We start from the raw sequence: 18,255 nt of genomic DNA on the forward strand, positions 1-18,255 counted from the left end.
GGAAAGGAAGGACAAACGTGAGGGATATTTAAAACATGAGAGACGACATGCTAAGAGGAAATGAGAGTGGCGATAAACGGTACGGCGTTGCAATTAACCAAAGGACAACAAGCAGATGACGAAGCAATCATAGCAGGCTAACGTGCAGAAATATGCAGATAATACCATCTCTCACAGTTCATTTTGGGGCATTCCATCAGGCGGTAGGAATGTATGTTGAGGCTGGCTAGGTCATTTGCTGTCTTGGGAATGAGGCGCTTTTGGAATTTTCTCATATCCTTAACGACGGATAAAAGGAAGGTATCAAAATGATACATTAAGATGGTAGCGTAGCGTCCTTGCATTCTTACTATCAAATGGACCAAATCTGGCTTTGGATGAGCATGGTTAAATACCGATGACAATCCCCCCTCGGTATGGAACTTAGGACGAACCAGTTTATTTTCTTCTCACGCTTATCATCAAACATGAAGCAATTCGATGCCAAGACTGGCATGTTCTACCGTGAACAGACACTAGGTGTGAATACTATCCTATCTCCTTTTGGGGATAACCATGAATTAACCAAAGATCTAGCAAATCTTCGCTTCTTGTTCGACAGCAGGATCGACATCTTGACCTGCGCTGGCGATGACGGCTGCGTGATCGCATTTGCATGCCAAACCCGTTGTGACGGAGAGTGGGTCAAGGTCATGCAAACATACGCTGGGGATGTGTTGAAGGCATTGAAGGCGTTACATGACATGTCATGCACGCGTCTTAAGGAGTTCTGCACTGATTGTGGCCATGAGTTACATCATAAACACTTAACACAGTGCCACATACCTGTGCCTAGGGAACTACAACTTCCACTAAGGTCAAACAATATGGCACTATCGGAAGATAGCAATGTGTTGATTGACATGCCCCTCCCAGAGGAAGAGCCCGAGCAAGGAAAGCCCGAAATCCTCGAAGCGGAGCATGGCCATACAGATGTTCAAGAAGGTATGGAAAAACCAACCTTGACAGGATTTGACAATAATCAAAGTGGTACTAATATGGACATAAGAATCAACCAATACTGCCATACCTCAAGAACGGAGTGGTAATCTGACAGAAACCGCCCTAGAGGTTTCTCCAAATAACTTCACTCCTTCGACTTCAGTTTCTTCACACCCGCCTGTGAGGGGATTTTCAATACTCCTGGATATTCAATATCCGTACAGGAGGCCTATGGGCGCTCTGAGATATATAGAAAGCCCAAGCCGTCAAAATATTCTACAGGTTGTGGCGCAGGTTTTGTCTACAAGTGAGATCCCGAATGACCCAATCTGGCCCATGAAATCTCTGAGCGTTCGGAAAGGGAACACTGTATATGATGTCCTGGGGCACCCACAGGATGACATCGGCAGCTTACTAGATGATATTCTTGAGTCCGAAAAGCTGATCAAGATTGAATGTGTTCATTAGTATCTACAATCTGCGCAGCTGTTTCAGATATCGGAATGAAGGTGGTGTGGCAGAGTGAAGTGAGGCTCGCTAGATTCTCAAGGCACCCTCAGCTCTGGTGTTGTGTTTGATTTGTTGCATTGCCATGAAAAATTCTGATACAGTTATGAGACAAGGCACCGTATGTATTAAGGGTAAATCGTGGTATTGAGATTGTTACAGGAAAATTCATACTCTGTGATGATCTCTAAGACCAGAGAATTACTCGAAGAGTGTAGGCAGTTGCACCAGTTTTGAGACGTACTGTAGCAACAGGGAGAAATAGAAATTGATAAAGTATACAATGTATTATAAATCATGAAAGAGAGTCGCATGACCCTGACCTACGTATATATTCAAGTCATCACATGGGACAAAAGCGGAAAGCTCATGCTAGGCTTTTCATGAGTTGTACTCCGGGCAGCTTCTGACACCTTTTCAAAAAGAACGTAACGTAGACAGTAAGCCTAAAAGGGTTAGCTCTAGTATCAGTGATCGAGTGAAGATGTGCACTGTAGCTAGGCACGCGGTCTAGCTAAGGTAAGGAGTACATCGATCGTTCCTTTCCCCTTTATCGGCAAGAAGCAGCATTCGCTCGATCTCAAGATGTCCCTCATCGGCTGCGGCTCGGAGGGCGCTTCTACTACCCTTCCGGGCGGTTGAGGCATGGATGTCTGCTCCATGAAACAAAAGCATGCGAACAACCTGAATATGTCCCTGCTCCGCTGCCGCTTCAAGTGCCGTGCGGCCGTCGAAGATTCCAGCCGGCGCATTGACTTCTGCCCCGTAGGAAAGCAAGAGCTGTAAAATTTCTAGATGGCCCTGTTCCGCTGCTGCCTGAAGCGCTGTTCGGCCGTGATTCTGCCCGGGTGAGGCGTTTACCTTTGCTCCCCTAGCATAGAGCAGCTTTACCATCTGAACATGACCCTCCTCTACTGCAGCCTGAAGAGCCGACCGACCGTAGAAAGCAGCAGGGGCCGCATTGATCTGCGCGATTCGCCCTTGTGGGTTTGTATCACGGAGAAGCAGCTCTGCCATAGTAAGATCGCCTCGCTCTGCTGCCGCCTGAAGGGCTGTTCTGCCTTTGGTAGGGGCCGGGGCGGCATTCATGTTTGCCCCTTTAGAAATAAGCAGCCTGGCTATCTGGTGATGGCCTTGTGCTACCGCTGCCTGAAGGGCAGTTCGGCCATTGATAGGCGCAGGTGACGCATCAACATTGGCTTTAGTAACTGCGTCAGTGTTTAGTAAAATACTCACAATCTTGAGGTGGCCCTGCTCTGCTGCAGCTTGAAGCGCGGTTCGGCCGTTGTCATATGCGGGCGACGCATTACAGTCTGCTCCATGTTCCAGAAGCAGCTTTACCATTTCAACTTTACCCTGCTCTGCTGCGGCTTGAAGTGCTGTTCTGCCGTATGCGGAGTCAGGCAGAGCATTGATGTTTGCCTTTTTTTCAAGCAAAAAGTTGACCACATCAATATGACCCTGCTCTGCTGCAGCTTGAAGCGCCATTCGGCCAAAGATCTTTCCAGGCGAGGCATTTACATCTGCCCCAGCAGATTTGAGGAGGCAGACCATCACAAGGTGACCCTGCTCTGCGGCGGCTTGGAGGGCCGTTCGGCCGTAGGTGGCTCCAGGCGGGGCATTAATGTCAACTTGACATGAAGTAGCCGATTCGGCCTGCTTAACACCACCCTGCTGTACTACCTCTTGAACGCCTCGTCGACCGGTCCCCGGTCCAAGGGTAGGGTCGCTCGTTACTCTGTCTTCAAGTAGCAGGGCAACCATGTCAACATGTCCCTGCTCTGCTGCAGCTTGGAGGGCCGTTCGGCCGTAGGTGGCTCCAGGAGGGGCATTAATGTCGGCATTGAATGAAAGCAGCAATTTGACGATTCCAAGATAGCTCTGCTCTGCTGCAGCTTGAAGGGCTGTTCGGCCGCAAGCAGGACCAGCCGAGGCGTTGATGTCCGCGCCATAAGAAAGGAGCAGCTTGATCATTTCATAGTGGCCCTGTTCTGCCGCAGCTTGAATTGATGTTCGGCCAGAATTCTCTCCCGGCGCGGCATTGACGTCCGCCCCATGAGAGTAAAGCAGCCTGACCATCTCGAGATCTCCCCGTTCTGCGGCCGCTTGAATGGCGGTTCGACCGTAAGTAAGACCCGGCGGGCCGTTGACGTCCGCTCCATATGAAAGAAGCAGCTCAATCACTTCATAGTGGCCCAGCTCTGCGGCGGTTTGAATTGCCGTTCGGCCACAATTCTCTCCCGGCGCGGCATTGACGTCCGCCCCATGAGAGTAGAGCAGCTTGAGCATATCAAAGTCTCCCTGTTCGGCAGCAATCTGAAGAGCGGTTCGGCCATGTTTCAGGCCAGGCAAGCCGTTGACGTTCGCTTTGCATCCAATCAGATATTGGACCATTTCATGGTGGCCCTGTTCTGTCGCGGCCTGGAGGGCTGTTCGACCAAAGCTAGCACCTGGCAAGGCGTTGGCTTCTGCTCCATAGGACAGTAGTAGCTTGACCATCTCAAGATAGCCCTGCTCCGCTGCAGCTTGAAGGGCCGTTCGGCCAAAGACCTTTCCTGATGAGGCATTCACGTGTGCGCCCCTGCACTGAAGCAACCTCACCACCTCTAGAAACCCTTGCTCTGCTGCAGTTTGCAGGGCGGTTCGACCACAAATGTCCCCGGGCGAGGCATTGATATCCGCTCCATAACTGAGAAGAAGCTCAATGATTCCACAGTCACCCTGCTCTGCTGCAGCCTGAACGGCTGTCCGGCCAAAGCTCTTTCCAGGCGCAGCATTGATATCTGCGCCAAACTTGAGAAGCAGCTCGATCAATTCATAGTCGCCCTGTTCTACCGCAGCTTGAAGGGCCGTTCGACCAAAGGTCTCTGCGGGCGACGCATTGACTCTGGCACCATTAGCGAAGAGCCGTCTTACCATTTCAGAATTTCCCTGCTCTGCTGCGGCCTGAATGGCCGTCCGGCTATTAGCAGACCCGGCTGGGGCGTTGACCTTTGCCCCTTTTGATCGTAGAAAGTCGACTATGTCGAAATGGCCATTCTTGACTGCGGCTTGGAGGGCCGTGAGACCAAAGGTCCCTGCGGGCGAGGCATTGACTCTGGCACCATTAGCGAAGAGCCGTTTTACCATTTCATAATTTCCCTCTTCTGCTGCGGCCTGAATGGCCGTCCGGCCATTAGCTGGTCCGGCTGGGGCATTGACCTTTCCCCCTTTCGATCGTAGGAAGTTGACTATGTCCAAATTGCCATTCTTGGCCGCGGCTTGGAGGGCCGTGAGACCATAGTTGCGACTAGGCAAGGCGTTTACTTCCGCTCCCCTTGAGTAAAGCAGCTTAACCATCTCCCAATGGCCCTGACCCGCTGCAGCTTGTAGGGCGGTTCGGCCCCCATTCGGTGCAGCAGGGGCATTGATGTCTGCTCCACAATCCAGCAGCAGCCGGGCCGTTTCAATATGGTTCTGCTCTGCTGCCGCCTGAAGAGCAGTTCGTGGATAGGAGGGACCGGGAGGAGCATTGGAATCTGCTCCGTTATGTAGCAATAGTTTGACGATTTCAAGATGGCCTTGCTCTGCCGCGGCCTGTAAGGCTGTCCTCCCACCAGTATCCCGAGCGACAAAGGCAAGTATAGGCATAGCATCAAGAATCCATTTTGTGACCCTTTCAAAGCCATTGGACACGGCCCAGCACAACACATTGCCATTCCACGACTGTCTGTTGTCTGGCCAAGTTTGTACGATATCCAGAGTACTAGATTCGCAGGCCCACTTTACATCCCGCCTTGCCATTTCCCTAAGGAGAAGCTTGGCATGATGTTCGTGTTTACCTAAGAAAGCTGTTCGAAGAGCGGTATCGCCCTTGGTGTTTTTAATCGTGAGGTCACATACCTTGGCTAGCAAAGATAAGATTTGGGATGACTGATGACCGGCTGCCAGATGCAACGCCGTGTCTCCTGACACCGTCTGCCAATCGACCCAAGCATGATCCGACATCAGCCTTACCGTTGGTGTTTTCCCTTGCAACGAGACAGCCTTGTGGAAGTCGTTGGTCGGGTCCAGAATGGAGATCTTGCTAAGCAGGAGCGTAACGGCTTCCTCGTTGCCGTTCAAGACGCTCCAATGCAGAGCCGTTCGACCAGTTCTGTCTCCCATGGCAAATGGAGTGTGGTGAAGCAGCGCCTTTAGAGCCTCTGTCTGGTCGTGCTCGGCTGCGCAGTTCAATGGAACTCTGTCATTGTCGTCTCTATGGAAAGCCAGCCATGGAGATTCACGTAACAGTTGGCGAATAACATCAACATTACCCCCCGATGCTGCCCGATGCAGACGCAACACTTCGTTGCTATGATTGCGGTTTCTCTTCAGGCTTATCTCAGCCTCTAAGGAACCACTCGTGATGCCTGCCGGTAGAGGTTTGGTACCCCACTGGCCACCTGTCACTTGATCCCGAATATTCAATAATAGCATGACTCAAGTTTAAGATACTTCAGAGAAATCTGTCCGCAGGATTACGATCTAATATGGATGATATCGCATTAAGTATATGTCTGCTTAGACATTAGACCGCTGACCCCCGACATAGAAAGAATCAATTATAGATTGCCTAATGATAGTATAGTCGGTAAAGAGCGAAACATATCGTGACGCAACCGAGTGTTCAGACTATTTCGAGGACATAAGCCAGAAATAGCCAGACCCCCGTCAAGCCGACGATCTAGAGCCCGTACAGCAGCCGCTCTTGGGAGCAAATGTAAGATACGGCAAGGACAATCAAACGATACTTCCCGGGTTACTTGATGGAATTATCCCGCGCTTGTCGACTCCCCTTGTGAACCATACTATCACGGTTGCTCCTGTTCAACTGCTTGGTGGAGCAGCGGTAATGCCTTGTGCAGCTACCGCTGTCTGGACAACCGACGTAAATAATCGTCAAGATAACAGCCTCGTGGATGACTGACTAGGACTACAAACTCTCCGCTCCACTCCTCCTTAACGCCTGGGAGAACATCAACAGTGGGGGAGATCTTGGCTCGACACATTGTACTGATTCGGTCGTTGGGCGAAATATTTGGAGTTTTGGCTTGATTCGGAGTTTTCAGCTCAACCGCACGTTAGCTGGGCAGGAACAACTGGATATCTCGGTGACCAATGAATGTGATACGTGGTATCCAGACAAAGATGAACTGGCATACAACACCTCGTCCGGCACAAATTTCCGGCAAATTTATCACACTAACTACGGAAGTAGCGTCTGCCATACACACCACCCTTTACCTGTCACCGCCTGTAAATCAACCCTGGCCTACCGATCATATAACAGGAGCCAACCATCCGGCGCAAATTTGCTGACCAGACGATGAGAATGGAGTTCAAATCAAATCTGCATGTCCCAAACAATCTATTCACGATGGAGGATACAGCAAAATGAGAAAACGACTTCAATATATCCAGAACCTGCTTGATAGATAATGATCCGCATATGGTAATTGATGCCACCTGCCCTCTACGTGTAAATCCATCCTCGGCGTCCTTGAAGAAACCATCTACGAGGAAATTTGGAATAAAATGAAGATATTGCGAACGCACCATCGACACTAATGTTGTCGTCATTGCGAGCTATTACCATGAAGACTATTGACGTTGGCCGTTCAATGCACTAGAAATTTATCCACCTTTCACTGCTCTATTTCGTGCTTTTAGGAGACACTCTGATCACCGATTCAGTCCTCTTATTCGTATATCTGTGTCAGGAATCAGGCGCGATCAATATCTACGTAGCTGTAAAAGAGATGGCACCTTTAAACTGTTACTCCATTTATGCTAAGTCGTGTCTTGGTCAACTGAGAAAGGTCGGACTGAATGTGACGTTCGTAGACCTCATAGACGATGCTTAGGTTTTCTCCCTTCACCACAAACTGGCCGAGACCAACAAATATTCGATTCTCTAGGTTGTTGTCTTTAACCTATGTCAATGTCAGTATCCTCGCTCACGGATAGGATTCTAGTTCAACGCATCTCACATCAATTGTAAACCTAGCAACTACAAAACGATCATCGTCAGCGATACTCATATATCTGCTCCGAATACACACTTACTTGGATAACCAAAGTTGGTTTCTCCCTCAAAAGTATTCCGTAAAATCCTTTCCACAACGTTGTCAACTTCAGCAATGCCACGCCAGTGCATGGATATCTAGGATCAATTCAGTAATCGTCCCCTATCGCCACTTTGGGTCTTGGACGCACATTTCTTTCTTCCCCTGATGTCGAGTCATTCTTGACTCTGCAATATAGATAAGCGTAGCTCTGTCGCGCAATTTCGGGCAAATAGGTCTGGTTCCGTATAACGTACTTTGCTTCGATAGAGACGTCAAGCAGCAACATTTTGCTTTCGGTAAATGTGGCGTTATCCTTTCCCTGGATTGAGGTGGACTCCAAAAAGGAGAAGTCTTTCTTAGGCTCGATAGAGCCTCCGACTATGTTCTTCATGCAAGACTTCTAGTCAGGTACGGCCTGTGACGGATGGGGGAGACATACAAAGCATGTTATTCCCCCCTTCAACTTCTCGCTGCCTCCGATGTCCACCTAGGCTTATAAGGTAAGTACATGCTCCTGATAAGTAGGTTGTGTATGCACGCACTTTGATTTTAAAAGCAGGTTTCAGACTGTGAAACATTTCGAATAGCTGCTTTGAATGTGTAGATGTAGAATTGTCAGGAGAACTTAGGCGTAGTTTGAAGGTTTCTACTCTTCATTAAATACCCTGACTGCTGTCAAATGATCACAAAATGTCATGCGATATGATATACTACGGTGCTAAGATCCATATAACCAGCTTAGTAGGAAGTGGGTCTGCCAGAGGTTCCGATGCCAATCAGCCCTCGTGAATTCGTAGCAAGCGAACACTATCCAACGCACGCGGAAGTCTCCAAATGCGGCTTTATTCCTTCCGACTCGCTTCGCGGTGAAAAGTACATCTTTTTGAATTGATTTAGTGCAATAAATTGTGGCTTGCCTACTGCTTTTAGTCACCCTCGCAGACCATCGCGCAATGAAATACTGCAAGACTATGGAGTCTAGTGGCTCTCCGCCCTTGGTGCGATTTATTCTATTTATTCTATTATTAATTTATTACTTTATTACTTCATTATTTTATTATTTTATTATTTTAGTATTTTAGTATTTTATTATTTTATTATTTTATTATTTTATTATTTTATTATTTTATTGTTTTATTATTTTATTATTTTATTATTTTATTATTTTATGTCAGGAAAATGGTGATCAGCATCGTATTGACCCAAACGGTACCTCTGGGATTCTAGAGGATTCGATACCAGGTATTCTCGAGGCTATTTTAACCCCCTCGATCCCAGTAGATAGGAGACAGGAATCAACACTCTTTTGATCTCATCATTTTGGGTAGTTCCCCTTTTTGATTCCGTTGCGCCAATCGCCTAGTACATCCATTGTATTTCCCTAGCTATACAGGATATTCCTGTTATTTTATTACTATATTATATCGATGCTAGTCTACAATGTAGTCAGGTCGCTCGCATACCCATTAGTAGACTATGGTGGTCCTAATATTGGACCTTCGTGGAAAACCTGGTTAGAAAGAGAAAGGTTGGCAATATTCGAGTGTTCGGATGGTACGGAAGTCTGTTACTGTCGCTATCAGCTCAGTTTCCCCATTCAACTCTCTCCGACCGCCCATTTTACCCTCTTCACTAGACCGTTGTAACACCGAAATCTCATGTGGGAGAAACGGCGTATCTTCACCAGAGGCATTTTAGATACCTCAAGCCACTAATGCAGTACTTTCACTAGAGCTACCACTTCAACATATTTTTAAAAGTCGGTTTCTTTTGTTCCGAGATAGGAAGGTGAATCAACACCAGCCCGATCTGGCTTTTCCTTGTCCATTCCCATGACAGGTTTACGTAGAATGATTTACCGGACACTTTTCAAATCACATCCACAGTTTATGTATTGAAATAGCTTGACCCCGTTTGAATCGGTTGACTACCTTGATGTTGCACAACGAGACCAAAGAAAACGCCTAGCACTGAACCTGTTGGTATCACCAGCTAGGTACTGTGTACACAGTTAAGTGGACAGTGGTTATGCTTCCAAAGCAAGCGTCAATTTGATTCGTGTAAAAATAGATGTTCTAGGTTAAAACCCAATACCCCTGAATCCATACGGCGGGAGCCGTTGCTTAGCAAGATTACGTACAACCTGTCTTTGCTTATTCTGACGGGAGTATATGTCCCGACAGAACCACATTGTCAGTACTCTCAGCAACTGCTCCGGTAATGTGAGCTAACATCTTATCTCATAGATGCCTTTCGTATCGGCAACGCTGGAACACCAGGGAAAACGCTTTGTCGCACATTTTAAACTCGGTGGCCTTTCCTATTTTTTCAAGGGTTGGATGAACAAATCAGTGCCATCATTAGATGGTTTGGATTTTACTGTCAACTATGATGCTATTTCACGGATAACTAGTAACCGCCATTTTAGCGGGGGCTTATGTTCGAAGGAGTTCAAAATCGTGTTGGACGAAGGAATGACTGTTACCGGACAATTCAAAGCCCCCGTAGAAGATGTGCTTGATATTTGTGGCAAAGTGCATTGGAATCCGATCTAAAATCACTTCGAATGACATCTATACTTGCAGGATGAATGTGGAGAACCAGAACATCCCCAAGTGGTACGGAGTTCAATTTATCTCCCATTATAGCAATTCACCCCTCTATACCCGATTGACCAGTGCAAGATCTCACTGATTGTTTTGGCAGGAATGTGTTGACATCGTAGACTCGTTTACCTAGACGAATGAATATTTGTCCCTGTCAAGATAATATAATCAACAAGTGCAGCGACGTAGTTAGTCCGGCGTTAGGCAGATGAAAGAACATTGAACGCTTGTGTCTTCCTTGATTCAAGGAAAACGTATGTGCTAGGTACACGGCGCATTTCGGCGCTCGACACTCCTTGAGATCTCAGGGGAATGTGAAGGAGGTACCTACCATTTTTACCTGTGACTATTCGTGTTGAAAAAATACCTATCACTATTAATTCATGGCGTGGCAATTCACTGTTCCTCCTCAAACAGCCAGTTCTTATAGAAACTAGGCAGTTGGCATGTTTCGCGGAACGCGATTTAGGAGGGACTAGAAGGTCATAACACTCGCCCTTCGAATTAGGCAGGGTGCTTGGCCGAGGTCCGTATTTATACATGTCTCTGACAGCAGGTCTCTATAATTTGTTTAATCTTCTTTCAGTCAAAGTAAAGGATATATTGCTGATCTGACAACAACCCTCATTATGTCTCGAACATCGAATCAAGCGCAAATGTTGGCATGTGTCAACCTTTTAAATACTAACTTTCGCTAAACTTCTGACTAGAAATAATATATCTTATAGTGCTTGCGTCGGTCTTTGGCATTTAGTGAGTTTCTTTCAATAAAAGGAACATACAAGGGCATCTAGCCCTTTCGTTCTATTTGAGATTAGTGGATAGTTTCCCGGGGAAACGGGAGAAGAAAACCTTTTTAGTAAAAAAAAAAAAAAAAAAGAAAAGAAAAGGGCTAACTACAAAGTCTAACAAGATTCCCTTCTGGTAACTGGTACCTTCCGCTATGCTATTTTATACTCCATTTTCAAAATGTCTGAGTTGAACACTCAACCTGCCAAACAGACAGATGAGGTACGTAGCATGGCTTGTCTTTTGACAGTGCCCAGGTTGTCTCGCTTGCATTGGATAACATCTTCCATTGTCTGACCGCAGAACGTCCCAAGCTTAAAATCCCTCAAAGATGCGATCCCGAAAGAGTGCTTTGAATCATCTCTCCCCACCTCTCTTCTGTACCTGGCCCGAGACATCATCTACTGCGTGACACTCATTTATGCCGCCTCATTCATCCATCTAATCCCTTCTTTGCCTCTTCGAATCATTGCCTGGGCTTCCTACGGGTTCTTTCAAGGCTGTGTTGGAACAGGGCTGTGGATTCTGGCTCACGAATACGGTCATGGCGCCTTCTCGCGGTATCAGGGTCTCAATGATTTCATTGGGTGGGCTACACATTCATTCCTCATGGTTCCCTACTATTCATGGAAGATTACCCATGCTCGGCATCATCGTTATACCGGTCACATAGAAAATGGCACCGTTTTTGTTCCCTGGACAGATAAAGACCTTGCGATAAAGAAGAACGTTCAGATCGAGAAGTTGACGCACCTTGCAGAGGAAACCCCGATCGTCTCTTTCATGCAGCTTATCGGACACCAGTTGATGGATGGCAACTCTATCTTTTCTTCAATGTGACCGCTGGTACAAAGAGCGGGCCTGAGGGTAAAGACAAGATCAAATTTGCGAGCCACTATAATCCGTCGAGTGCACTCTTTGCGCCCTTTCAGTGGAAGTATATTGCATTGTCCGATCTAGGACTGATGATCATGAGCTCTATCTTGTGTTACGCGGCATCTATTTTTGGGACGTGGAATGTCGTATTCCTGTACGTCATTCCGTATCTTTGGGTACACCACTGGCTGAGTATGTCTTCGTCTTCTAATGCTATTATACACCGCCAACGGACAAGGTACAAAGGAAAAAAACGCTGACGTGATTCACAGTTGCCATTACATATCTTCAACATACCCATCCCGCCGTTCCACACTATACCGCAGAGGCTTGGACCTATACGAAAGGTGCACTGGCGACAATTGATCGCACGACAGGTTTCATTGGTCGTCATTTCTTCCACGAAATCATTGATTATCACGTGGTTCATCACCTCTTTAGTCGAGTTCCTTTTTACAAAGCGGAACAGGCTACCAAGGCAATCCAGCCTCTGTTGGGGGAGAATTACCATGAAGAAAAAGAGGAAAGCTTCTTATACTCGTTGATGGTGACCTTCCGAAAGTGCATTTATGTATCAGAAAAGAGGCAGGAGAGTAGACAGCCCGGCGTCTTGCATTTTGTATCGGCAGACGACAGAAAGTGAAATTAGAGCATCATCAGGGAGCGGTTTTATAGACATGCTTATTAGACTTTTGGATAGACTTGAGAAAGATTGAGAAAAACAAAACCATACAATAAGTTCCTTCGCCTCGGTTTCTGTCATCCATATCATATATCTAGCCAGCACCTGTTGACTAAGCTACATTTAATCTGCACTATGAAAACTTTACTCTAGCCAAGCTAATATCTTTTTTCCTGTTACCTTTTTTTTTTTTTTTTTTTTCAAACTTTGTTCCCCTTTCTAGAATTAGGTCTCGATGAATATCACCGGGAACATCGTCATGGCTGTCTCGGATGCCACCTTCATTGACATAGCCGATAAGTCGTTCTAGATGTGAGTTCTGAGTTTGTAATGTTCTTTGTCCTTCGGGTCCTCCCAGCACCAGTCAGGCTTGTGTGGACATAAGCGGACATCACATCGCATGAGCTCATACACACGTTCCTAAGTCGAAGGTTGTCCAGTAACTTGAGGTTTTGCTATCTTTGCGCTTTTGTTGCGGTTGCGTGAAATGGTCTAAGAGTTCCAGGCTTCCTATTATAGGTCCTTGTATCTACCTTCATAAAGGCTCAAACAAGAACGGAAAAGAAAAATAAAAATAAAAAGAGAAATAAAACCAAATTTTGGCGGTGGGGAACATCGTGTCCGCCATGTGATTGGCTCACAAGGCGGGTATTTCCCTGCGGTGTCTACTATGGACAATCAAAAAAATCGTCAATGCACAAACAAAATCGACTAACCAAAATTAGAAAATAGATCAGTACAGTCACTCACTTCAATGTGCTAATATTAAATGATGAGCCGGTGATGAAAGCCGGCCTATATAAGAACCGGTGTATGTGTTTACTATGGATACTTGAATGACTGCGGAACAACAAGGCGAAGGGTAACCCTATCGATGAGCGGTCCTAAATATAAAAGTGTGACCCTCGGGCATACCATCCTCACTGTCTTTGTCGATTGTAAAGCAGCAGGACATCTATGCGTTGCACAAGACTTTGCGTTATATCCTTAGTAGGTTGGCACTGTCTTTTGCGAAGACTCCTTTCCTTGGCCCCATAGAGGAACCAGTTGACTACCAAAGCGAGGGTAAGCAGACTGGATGCATGGCAACAAGGTTCAGACCAAAAGTTATGGCGCGACCAATAGATGTCCTGTTGTTTTACAATCGACAAAGAGTGAGTAGTCTTTCGCTTGTCACAGAGCAGAGTTATACTGTAGCTATCTGATATGTAAGCTAGCGCGTAACCTGAACATATGAATACGTCATGGATAGCGCTAGTGATAGTTGGTGGGGAGTAGGAATTCGTATTAAATCCAATGTATGGAGCATGTCGCGGAGGCACTTCCTTAGGCTCTATAGCCATTATTTTCCCTACCCAAAAATGAGCAGCCTCTACAAACTGCCATCCGAACTCTTTCACCTTATAACAACAAGCCTAGGGGCATACGATCTCTTCAGTTTATTGGTTGTGTTTCCATCTCGTGGCTCCTATCACCAGCTCCGACATGCCTCCTACAGATCAACTCACGAGAAGTTTGTGGCGCTCATATATGCAATCCGTGCTGGAAAACTGGATCTAGTACAGGAAATACCCGGTATACCCCAGCTTATCAAGAATTTCGATGATTCCGCACGCCAGGGTACCGGTCACCAGCATAAGGGGATCCTCGGTGGCGACGAATTCAGAGCCCAGGATTTTGCAATAACCAACCTTGGCGGTTATATCAATCCATTGGTGCTTGCGATCAACGGACAGTCGCTCCAGATAGTCCGGTTTCTTCTGGACAGTGGGGCCCAGTCAGACGTTCCTGATATGTTCCACGGGCTCCTGCCGGTGTATGTTGCGACAATGAACGAGGACCTCGGTACTGTACGTCTCCTCCTCGAGTACCAAGCATGGCCAAATCGAATGACCGACCGGCAACGAAAATTACCGCTCGACCTTGCGCTTGAGCGGAATAACATTGGACTATTGAAGCTGCTGTGTGCTCATGGGGGTTGCTTGTCCTCCCACTAGCTGATCTACAGAGCTGCGTGGTACCAATTGATCCTGAATACTCTCCACACGACCGTAGTCCAGTATATACACACCAAGGAAGATACTTGAGTGCTAAATCTGACCAATGCAATGACAAAAGCTTGATCAAGAGAATACACCCTTAATTTCCCACGAGCTAGCACAGTCTCGTTCCGTGTCAAGTCTGGTATAACGCACGCATGACATGCTCTTTAGCATCCGGGGTTTGTTGCAAGCCCCAAGGGCGATGAGGGTGCTACCAATGCCAATTCAGAAACCCAAGTCTAAAATGACGTAGATAGAAATACACTTGACCCTTGCAAAAGCCGATTGTCCATAATTGGATTGCTCATCCTTTAGATCTCGAAGACAAGGCTATACTTGACCTAACCAGCCACCACGCGGACCGATGGGCATGCTACGGCCCAGGTTCTTTTCGGGACTCGCTCCATCCGATTACCAAGACTATAGGCCATTTTTGGAGCAAGATGTTCACAGTCTATGTCAACATGTATAAACGGCCATCCGGTCAAAAGATCAACTAGCCGTATACACAGGACCAATGTCTGCCCATGGGTCGAGTCATCGCGTGAACAAAGGATCTGGTAGAAGACAGACGGCACACCCTTCCCTTCGTTACAGTAAAACAAGGTTTCACAGAGAGCGGACAGAGCGTAGTTCTGCTCGATCGGCGCAGAAAAGATATTGCATGAGAGTGAGGGAGAGACGATCAAGCAGTCAAGTTCGCAAACGCTCTCCTGTTACACTGACGCCGGATTTACTAGCCAGGCTTGATGATATCGCTCTGGATCTGCTCATAGACAATGTATGTTTCTATCCTGGGATCCCCATGGGACTTCCCGAGTTGATCTTGCCATTAGGCACTTTTCACAACTAACAAGAGCCGCGAAAAATACCCGCCCCTCCGTGGTCTCGATCGAGATACTGTCTCCCGGATCAAACAGGGAGGCATGGAACAGGCTGTGGACACTTTGATAACCCTACCACAACTGAAACGGTATATCCCAGGTCTGGATGAACAGGCGGGAGAGAAACTTTTTGTCAGCACCTACAGAAGTATATCAACATATACAAGTCGGATTGCGTGTTTGAAATCATTTACACGAATCGCTATATCCTCCCATATGAAGCCACCGTACGCGCACGTCGGTCGATCACAGCGCAGCAGACCATTCCATACCTGACCGGAACCTATGTCAGTATGACTAATGAACAAGAGAAGAATCTTCGTCGGACCGGTAAAGATTTCAGCGTAGTCGAATCGAGTAACAAAAACAAACTCTCGGTTTTTCTAGGACCAGCTCGCTTCATCAATCATGACTGCAAACCAAATGCCCGTCTAGTGGTCGGGGCCAATCGACAGATGTCCGTGGTCGCGAACCGTTATATCCCTAAGGGCACAGAGATTACGGTATATTACAGTGCTGACTACTTTGGCGACAATAACTGCGATTGTCTATGTCTCACATGTGAAATGAAGAACCGTCTCAGAAAGAAAAAGGTCTCTTGCTAGGGTTTACCAAGCCATTGACCATGTTTGAGATGTCACGTCGACATCCCAGTGGGAAACCAGACGATTTGTCTACTCGGGGCAATTCAATAAATCTTGCATTGCTGTTGTTTACTACCCACCAACTAACGTTAGCTCTCCACTTGATTTGTCAATCTTTGCAATTGGACAGCACCAGATACAATTGCTCAGCGATGGGTGCAATGATGGGTGTTATGAAATGTGACCTAGAGTTGGCGAATGTCTTTCAATATACCACTTATGAAGGATCCTCGACTGCAGTCTAAATTCTAGCACGTGGGGCTCTGGATCTGGATATTATCTGTACTATATACGAGGAATTCCATCCAAACATGCATTAAGACGCTGAACACTGGGATGTTTGTAGAAACTATGACTTAGATCTACAACCAGGGCTCTTCCGCTAAGAGGGAACGCTCTAAAGCTGGATTCGACCAAAGCGCTCTGCAGAGAGAATTCCTACTGCCAACGGCACTGTATTGGTGGAGACAACAAAGTAACCGAGTTTCGTTGACGCTGCGTGGAAGACTAGTGGCAATGGTCCACTTGACCAAATTGCAGCTTGGTCGGGCTCGAATGAGAAGCTTAATAATATCAAAGTCAGGCGTATGCGTGTGGATTGCCATCTTCAATAATCGATCCGGGAACAGAGTCTGGTGCAAGGTATTCGTCGCCACTGGTCGGAAACTTTCTCTGATATCTAGTAGGTACAGAAGGGCGAGACGGTTGCCCTGTGCTATGGCGTCTTTAATGCCTTGCAAGCAAGCCATTTCGGAGATCACCGGGGCAAGAGTCTGCTGTCGCATGGCGGAGTAGGAAAGGTCATGATAGGCAAACCTTTTTCCAAACGCACGGCGCAGGGCAACTAGGAGGCTGACTCTATCATCACACCACGGGCCGTGTAATGCCTTGTCCGGAAGGCAGAAAACACGGACGGGTCGAATAATATGACGTCGCCCGTGCTCCGGGACAGAATATTCGGCCTCAATGGCAAACTGATCCATGATACGAAGTCGTTTTGGCGATCCATCGTTCGTATGGATCTGAAGCGCTCGGAAATCGTCCATCGTGGATGTACCGCTCCATTCCCTCCGCTGTATGGCTTTGGAGGGAAACCGGGTTTTTTCTTGCAACAAGATGGCATCTAGTGTCAGTGCTAGCAGTGTCGGTAAAACCCGTTCCAACCGATGAACGTTGAACCAGCGGCAAGACATGACCTTTTGTTGCAGCTCCTTCTGATCTGAAATCAGCAAAGGGCGATAGGCGGCCAACCGTAGTTCCGACTGGAACCCTGGGCTCTCTTGATAATCTCGCTTTATACACCTCACATCCATGTAGACGAATTCACGGTCGGAGTACCGCGGCCGGAAACAGTCCTGTGGGTCGTTCCAAAGGGCTTGGATCATGAAAATATCATAGATAGCCTCTCGGGATACAGCCGCCGCGATCACTCTGGACGCACGTGCAAAGTTGACCTCTAAAGCATCGAGGTAGATAACCTCGATGATCTCGGGCGGAAGACACTCGATTGCCGAGAGTGCCATTTCGATGGGCAACACTTGGAAGCGGAGGGTACGTCAAGGGCTTAGTCGAAATGATAGCGTAGGTGACATTAATCCAATGTACAGTTGCTGTCCAGGGGATCCTCTGATTACTTATATAAAGCGGCAGTCAATGAGGGCCTGATAGGCCGGCGCAACCGTTAGTGGCTCACACTTTGCAGCAGCACTTGGTGGCATACGGGCATGGCATTCCTTAGTAGACCTTGCTTCCAAACTTCTGTACGTCTACTTACTTTCTATATCGTACTGAGTCGGTAGCAATAATTATACAATGGTATTCCCTCTAAAAAGACGTGAGTTGGAAAGGAGCTGGGAATTGCTATGCCATGAATGCATGGTGGCAGAAACCGGCTGCCAGATTTGATTTCCTGTGTTTGTTCAACACAGTTGCCACATGTAACATACGAGAATGGTAGGTCATTCCTTCCTATGCCCCAGGGAGCTTGTGGAGTTTCAAGTGTCTAATGCTCCGTGTACCGAATAGATATACTCCATATCGTCAAAATATAACGTTCTAGAGTGACCAAGCCTTTCAACATGCTGATCCGCTCATGAGCAGACCAACGGATAACCTTTTATCAGCCGAACGCCAAACCGACGACATCGCGGCACTC

At 47.2% G+C, this 18,255-nt stretch overlaps 6 protein-coding genes across 6 annotated transcripts; 3 read left to right on the forward strand and 3 right to left on the reverse strand.

Annotated features, from left to right (window-relative positions):
- Positions 1-467: 467 nt before the first annotated feature.
- Positions 468-1,449, forward strand: N7446_010732 (uncharacterized protein; the record flags this gene model as incomplete). Its single annotated transcript, XM_058519475.1, has 2 exons — positions 468-984; positions 1,049-1,449. 2 exons carry the CDS (start codon positions 468-470, stop codon positions 1,447-1,449), a joined length of 918 nt encoding a protein of 305 aa, XP_058368313.1.
- Positions 1,450-1,998: 549 nt separating this feature from the next.
- On the reverse strand, positions 1,999-5,946 carry N7446_010733 (ankyrin repeat domain-containing protein; the record flags this gene model as incomplete). Its single annotated transcript, XM_058519476.1, has 1 exon — positions 1,999-5,946. One exon carries the CDS (start codon positions 5,944-5,946, stop codon positions 1,999-2,001), a length of 3,948 nt encoding a protein of 1,315 aa, XP_058368314.1.
- Positions 5,947-7,277: 1,331 nt separating this feature from the next.
- N7446_010734 (uncharacterized protein) lies at positions 7,278-7,968 on the reverse strand (the record flags this gene model as incomplete). Its single annotated transcript, XM_058519477.1, has 5 exons — positions 7,278-7,442; positions 7,500-7,519; positions 7,576-7,672; positions 7,726-7,762; positions 7,832-7,968. The coding sequence occupies 5 exons, from the start codon at positions 7,966-7,968 to the stop codon at positions 7,278-7,280; spliced, it is 456 nt and encodes a 151-aa protein (XP_058368315.1).
- Positions 7,969-11,152: 3,184 nt separating this feature from the next.
- N7446_010735 (uncharacterized protein) lies at positions 11,153-12,491 on the forward strand (the record flags this gene model as incomplete). Its single annotated transcript, XM_058519478.1, is given in 4 exon segments — positions 11,153-11,194; positions 11,276-11,715; positions 11,733-12,040; positions 12,121-12,491. The coding sequence occupies 4 exon segments, from the start codon at positions 11,153-11,155 to the stop codon at positions 12,489-12,491; spliced, it is 1,161 nt and encodes a 386-aa protein (XP_058368316.1).
- Positions 12,492-13,891: 1,400 nt separating this feature from the next.
- N7446_010736 (uncharacterized protein) lies at positions 13,892-14,527 on the forward strand (the record flags this gene model as incomplete). Its single annotated transcript, XM_058519479.1, has 1 exon — positions 13,892-14,527. The coding sequence occupies one exon, from the start codon at positions 13,892-13,894 to the stop codon at positions 14,525-14,527; it is 636 nt and encodes a 211-aa protein (XP_058368317.1).
- A 1,935-nt stretch (positions 14,528-16,462) lies between these two features.
- N7446_010737 (uncharacterized protein) lies at positions 16,463-17,623 on the reverse strand (the record flags this gene model as incomplete). Its single annotated transcript, XM_058519480.1, has 1 exon — positions 16,463-17,623. One exon carries the CDS (start codon positions 17,621-17,623, stop codon positions 16,463-16,465), a length of 1,161 nt encoding a protein of 386 aa, XP_058368318.1.
- Positions 17,624-18,255: the final 632 nt, after the last annotated feature.

The sequence above is a fragment of the Penicillium canescens genome (genome assembly GCF_028828765.1).
Source record: "Penicillium canescens strain IBT 15451 chromosome Unknown utg000007l_segment0_segment0, whole genome shotgun sequence".
NCBI classification, from domain to species: Eukaryota; Fungi; Ascomycota; class Eurotiomycetes; order Eurotiales; family Aspergillaceae; genus Penicillium; species Penicillium canescens.